This window comes from Spermophilus citellus (genome assembly GCF_964194105.1).
Source record: "Spermophilus citellus genome assembly, chromosome: 2".
Classification (NCBI taxonomy): Eukaryota; Metazoa; Chordata; class Mammalia; order Rodentia; family Sciuridae; genus Spermophilus; species Spermophilus citellus.
The window spans coordinates 197315617-197322803 of record NC_138183.1 but is presented as its reverse complement, the minus strand read 5'-3'; the positions used below and the strand labels follow the sequence as shown (position 1 = coordinate 197322803).

General features: G+C 35.5%; 1 protein-coding gene across 1 annotated transcript; it reads right to left on the bottom strand.

Annotated features, from left to right (window-relative positions):
• Window positions 1-2580: 2580 nt before the first annotated feature.
• LOC308642052 (olfactory receptor 52Z1P-like) lies at window positions 2581-3537 on the bottom strand (the record flags this gene model as incomplete). Its single annotated transcript, XM_081280655.1, has 1 exon — window positions 2581-3537. The coding sequence occupies one exon, from the start codon at window positions 3535-3537 to the stop codon at window positions 2581-2583; it is 957 nt and encodes a 318-aa protein (XP_081136781.1).
• Between the last annotated feature and the right edge of the window lie 3650 nt (window positions 3538-7187).

Here is a 7187-nt window from a genome sequence, read left to right as displayed (position 1 = left end):
CCTAAAAATATCTTAAATTTACATATATCCTATTAATAAGGTTGCTACTGTTTGCTTCAAGAGAGTAGGGTAAAATATCTCAAAGTTCTCATCTAACCCAATCTAGAAAATAATAATTTTTTCTTAAATGAGGTAATATTCAAATATGTTAAAATGATGGAATAAATTCAAATTGTTTTAAATTATTTCTTTAATGAAAGTGTGTGTGTGTTCATAGTACTAATGATGTATCTCCTTCCTGTTTATATCACTCAAATAAATTTTCCTATACCAACCACCTTTAGATATTAGTAAATACCTTAATATCTTTTTCCTCAATTTAATTCAATATACAATTTACTTTCTATGAATATGTATCAACATTGGCCTTTAAGAGCACATTGAGACACTAAAATAATTCCAAAGACAACATTAAACTTGAACTAATCAGGGACTATAAAAAATTTTTGAAAATCCTGGTAAACTTATTTTTTTTTTGCATCATCTGGTTATAGATTAAATATAAATTATTTCTACAGAAATTATCCATTGCACACCAATAAAGTATTTTTAGCATGTTATTACAAACTTAGGAGTAAGGAGAACACTGGTCTTGATGTCTTAGACTACAGGCTAAATGTATTCCTGCCATACCATGTGTTCTGGAGACAATAAGTCTTATGCTAAATATGTTATCCTTGTTTGGTTGTAAAATACACTTAATCCATTTGGAGCAAACTTTCTGAGAATTTAAGTTATGGATAATAAGAAATTTAATGTGATATGTAAACAATTTAGTCATTCACAATTTATCTTCACTGGGATTAAATGTGAACAAGTATGAATTGTGAGTTGAATAGACTGAATGATTTTCTGAGGAGAAACCTATCCCGATGGCATTCAATGCTAAACAAATTAAATTTTATATACACAGAGTTTACAATTTACCTTGTTTACAAGATAATATTATATAAAGAGAAGAACAGTAATATCTATAAACTGATGGAGTAATGTAATGTTAATGCTACATGTCTCATTTTGAAAAGACAATTGGAAGGCAAAATTAATTTTTAAACTTTTTTATTTACAATGTTTCCTTAAAAAATATCCACAACATCAGAGAATTCTGTATATACTTCTCTGTTACAAAATGCAATGCCTATATGGTTCCAGAGATGAATATAAGGGCATGCATCTATATAATTGAGATCACATGATTAGTATTCTTCAATATCTGATTCTCTGAAAAGTATTTTTAAGTTCACTCCCATATAAGCACATACATGTAACATTCTGTAATAATTGCATTATACACAATTTTAAGATGCATGTTAACACATTCATTATGTGCATTTATAATTTTTAGTTGTTCATTTTCATCACCAATGCTTTGAGCATATATATATACACATTTGTTCCTTTGCAAGTATATTTTTTAGAAAAGAATATGTAAATTTTTTAATTCAACTTTATCTTGTATTCCTATAATCTTCTTGATATTCCACTGTTGCTTCTATTTCCTGATGAATGCATCTTACCATGGCCATTAAAAATACCCTGGCCTTCATGGTGAAAAATATTTAGGCCATAGGGCCATTATATCATGACCAAGAGTGTACTGCCCCTTTAGTTAATAAATATGAATATAGGTCCATTTCAATGGTCTTAATTGGCATACATGCCATTAATTTTGAAACCAATCATTGATAATGTCTTTCTCTTGTCTCCACTGGGACAAATTTAAATGATTTAATACCCAGGATTAACTATACTCACTATGTCCCAAGATGCCTAACAGTAATTATAGGAAAGAAGAAATGGAATGCAGAGCTTCCTTTTTCTGTCCTGCAGGTCTTATATTTGTGGGACACAGGCTAGTTCCATAACTGCCAATTATAACAACAGTAAGCAACATCATTTCATTTCCATTTTGTGCTGGGCTTTGTTTTAGGAGTTTTATGTAGATCATGTCAGGTGAGCTTGTAGTGTAAGCCTTCCAATCACCTTATAATGGGCATAAAATAATATATATGTTGATTATATAGTTCATATACATATGCCCAGGAATAATAAATATACTATCTAGTCAGATAGCTGAATTTCCAAACCCAAACCATAAACCAAATGTTCAATTATTATAGTGCCAAGCTATAATAATTGAACTATAGTACTATTTGAACTATACTTTATTTGAACTATAGTACTATTTTATCTTCCTATTTTATAGTAAAATAGGCTGTATGTTTATTACACAGTTTAGGAAATTTATTTTTCATATCTTTTAGCACGTGGAGGTGGGTTGTATCTGTAATTCTGTTTTTTGCGTCAATATACAATTGAAACTTGCTTTCAAATTACTACACTTTAAGCCTGTTGTAACAAAGCTAAATATTATACAGAAAATAAGATATCCTTGCTCTAATACTGTCCTGAGAAAAAGATCCACACACAGGAAAAATTTAATATTGTGTCATTTACTCAAAAATTTGCTGTTATTTTCTTCTTAATGTTGGCATGATAAAAGATGTTCACTATAACTTCAAATGCACATCAATTTTTGAGTTTCTTGGGATAATAAAGAACTAATCTGTTGGGTTTAAATTAACAAAGTGTCTTGTTCAAATAAAAGATCTGAATAACTCTGTCCTGGATTTGCTTGGTCTTAACTCCATAGATGATGGGGTTCAGGGTGGGTGGTACCACTACGTAAAGATTAGCAAGAAGGATATGCACATGCAGGGGTATGCTGTGTCCCCCAAACCGGTGAGCAAAGAAGGAAAAAAAAGCCGGTGTATAGAACAAGAGGATGACACAGACATGGGAACCACAAGTACCCAGAGCCTTGAGTCGGGCATCCCAGGAAGGAATTCTAAACACAGTACAAAGTATAAGAGCATAGGAGATGATGATTAGTACCACATCTAGGCATGTGGAAAACAGGGCCACAATCACCCCATAGTAGATGTTCACTTTGATGCTATCACAGGCCAATCTAGCAATGCCCATATGTTCACAGTATGAATGACGAATAATGTTCTTTCCACAGTAATGGAGACGATATACCAGAAAAACCAAGGGGAAGCAGATGAAGAAACTCCTAGTTACTGCTGCAGCACCCATTTTTCCAATGACTGAGGGTGTTAGAATGGTCGAGTATCTTAGTGGATGACAGATGGCCACAAAACGGTCAAATGCCATGGCCAACAATATAGCAGACTCTGCCACAAAGATGAAGTGAAGGAAAAACATCTGAGACACACAGTTACCAAAGGAAATACCCCCAGCTTGGAACCAGAAGATTGCTAGCATCTTTGGTGTGGTAACTGTGGAGAGCAAGATATCTGCCAGGGCCAACATGGAGAGGAAGAGGTACATAGGTTCATGAAGACTGCGCTCAGTGAAGATCAGGAATAATAAGAGAGTGTTGCCCAGAATAGCCACTAGGTACATGAAACAAATGGGGATGGAAATCCATATGTGTGCCTCTTCCAGTCCTGGGATCCCAGTCATGGTGTACCAGATGTCTCTGATGTTGGTTTGATTTGAAGACATTGTCATGTTTTACTCAGTCCTTTGATTCTAAAGCCTAGGATGGAAGAAAGAGGCACCGGAGATGTAGAACAAGGTAATTTTTTTTTTAATTAGGTTGATTCTTTTGTAATCTTTTTAGGAGTTCAACACCATTTATCAGATAAAATCGCTATGCCTATAATTGAATTGAAAGCCTACCTTGAATCTCTCATAGTCTTTTCTCTAGTAATTTATTTGGAGTGGAGTAGAAAGAGAACTATAGGTTATCCTTGATTTGTGTATTGTTGTATCAACTTAATGTAGTATATGTTGAGACCGAGTCCTTGTTTTGCAGCATCACAGTATGCATGTTTTTCAGCCAAACCAACTCTATGCAAAGTGAGCTCCAATACAACATTATTCTGACTTAGCACCAGTGTCCTCACATCGCCTACACATTTTACCTTCTTCCTCACTTCCTCCTTTGTTTCCTGCAGAGTATAGACAAGTATGAACTAACAACTGTGCAGTTGCAGAGAGGGCTCTTCAGGAGAAGAGAGAAAAGGATTTTTTTTTTTTTTTTGAGAGAGAGAGAGAAAGAGCCCGGGGAACCCTGGGAGAAAAGGGTCTACCAATGGTGAACTGAGGGTCATTTAATTCTACAACAGGAAAGATAAGTTTTCTAGGCTCATGGAAGAATCAGAGAGAAAGAGATAGGGGATCTCGTCATATGAAGAGTGTAGTTATGTATCAGTTGAAGGATGTGCTGAGTCATGGTCAAGGGATTCTACCCCCAAGATAGAAATAATGCCAAGGAAACAAAAGAGGAAGAGAAATTTTGGTCACAGTGAATTTTTGCATTCTTCATCTGATCCTACTCAGGTAAAAGCTTCTCTTGGTCCTTCCAATCTTTTTCCTCTCTGGTTTCTGGTCTCAGTGAAGCTTCCATTCGCATACCTTCTTTTTTGTACTCACCATTATGCTTCATCTCAAAGTACTGAGCATACTAATTTTAAATAAATGTGTTTTGATATAGCAAAACAAAACACAGAAATAAGTTGATCATAGAAACTAGGTTAGGTATTTTCTAAACCACTATTCATAAAATAATCCAAAATGGAGATTATTTTATGAATAGTGAAATAAGTGAAATAAGCCATTCCCACAAAATGAAGTCAAATGTTCTTTCTCTCTGATATGTGGATGTTAATCTGCAAAAGGGGGTAAGGAGGATAGAATTTCAGTGGATTAGATAAAGGGGAATGAAGAGAAGGGAGGAGGAATAGGAATAGGAATGACAGTAGAATGAATCTGATGAAACTTTCCCATGTACACATATGAACACACCACTGTGAATCTCAACATCATGTACATCCACAAGATTGGGGCCCTAATTAGAATAAGATATATTTCATATTTGCATGAATGTATTAAAATAGATTATACTGTCATGTATGTCTAAAAATAACAAATAAGAAGATAAAAATAGCAAAAAACAAAACAACAACAACAACAACAACAACAACAAAACATGTCATAATCATCATAGTTCCCAATGTGGGATTCCTTTTTTACCTTCCATCATTCAGTTCTTATCTAGGAATCATCCAGAATCCCCATGTTTCTTTTTTCATTCAGATCATTCTCCTTTCTCCTTAATAACTGATGCTTATCTCAATGAAAATAATAGCCCACTGCAACTTTGGGGTTATTCTGAATTCATTTCCTTCTGGTAGGAAAGATCATTAATAAGTGCAAACAACCAATTTGAGAAGATTGTTATTCTTTTCTTAGAAAGAATCAGAATGTTGTCTAACACACACAGTCCATAGCCCATGATTTTTTTAACTTATCAAGAGTAAACTTTCATTAAATACCTTAGAGTTTTTCCCTCTTTATTCCTACTTATAGCACTCTTACACCATGCCTTGGCTTCAGATATTCAGACCTTTCATCTTTTCCATTTTCTTTCCAGGTCTATTTTACCACAAATACCTAGAGACACTATTTTTTTTTTTTGGTGGGTGGGTATGGTAGGAAATGAACCCAGGCATCCTGTACCACTGAATTATATCCCCACTCCTTTTTAATTTTATTTTGATAGTCTCACTATGTTGCTTAGGTCCTCTGTAAGTTTCTGAGGCTGGCCTCAATCTTGCAATCCTTCTTTCTCAGCCTCCTGAGGTCCTGGGATTACAGCTGTGTACAACCATGCCTGGCCATAGATAAATATTCAAAACAAAGAAAAGAAAAACAAAAACAATGCCGTAGGTGAAATTTACCGTTTATGCCTTCTGAGATCTCAGCTCTTGCTGTCTTGAGAAACTGGCTTCTATACCCAGAAGAGCTCCTTCCTTTTCTGTCTTGTCTCCTTTTCTATTTTGGATGAAGTAAGGCAAATCTCCTTTGCCCTTAGTTTTCCATAGACATATTTAATTAGAAAGCTTAAAGTAATAAGATAAACCATGCAGAAGTCTATGAATTAAAACCTGAAAGATTCTCAGGGATCTCTCTTCAGTTATGGGAGATCTAACCTGCGATTTGCTGTGGTTGGAGAAACAACCTCAGGCTCTTGTCTTCTGCTGATTCCCATTTCAGGAAGAACCCAGCTTTCACATTCTGACATAATTTTTCCTTGTGAAGATGACTATAAAAACTCCTTCTTTAGTTTGAAAGAGTATTATGGTCTGATCAGTTGTTACAATTTGAACATGAATAAGCAATATAATTTTAAGAGCATGAAACATGCCTCCACCCCAGCCTTGGATTAGCTTAACCCAGTGTCCTGGTCAGGTGCTGTAGCTTGGGGGAGGCATGTCATAGGAAATATCACAGACTTTCCTCTTAATAAGGAGCTTGCTACTCTAAAACCTGAGATTCCTGGGGCACCTTATGAAAACAGCAGTCATCTACCATCTGTCCAATTAGGAAATCTAGGTGTTTGTTATCCCCTCTACTTGCAACTGCAGACTCACTGAGGCTCTCTGCAGGATGTGTTGACTCTGCTTCCATCTAGGACTCAGCACCAGCCAAGAGTCTGGATGTATAGCTTTCTCTCTCCCAGGAGACCTAAGCCTCAGTGACTGAGAAATCCAAGAAGATGTGTCCTCTGGGCCCACGGTCCTTTTCGTAAATCCAAAGAGAACTTAAGTGATTAAATTAGCTCATGGGCAGAGTATATTTCTGATACAATCCTGGGAGATTAATAAAAGCCCTGTCAGTGGCAACAGCCTACACTGCCACTGCTCTGACAGACACAAACCAGCCAAAGAATAAAGGATGCTGGTGTGGTTTTTACTTGTCAAAGACATAAATTTTGTGACAGTGAGATTGTATGCACTCTTTACTTTAGGAATCTACTACCTCCTGATATAGCATGAGCTATGAGGTAAAAATAGAACAACTTACCAGCAGGTATCTTAAAGCCATTTTTTTCCATGTTCAATGAACCAACTACCATTATAGAAAATAATACACAATCCTTGTTCCCTGCTCAAGGTCTAGTGTAGGAAGAGAGATGTTTATGCAGGGAAATAGGTATTATAGTCAACTCCCACTGTCATAGAACTTTTCAAGTTCAAAACATTTTCTGATGTGTCTGTTATTGAAACCCATAAAGATCCCCAATTTTGAGCCAGTTATTATGGCACATGCCTATAATCCTAGCAGCTTGGGAGGCTGAGGCAAGATGATGGCAA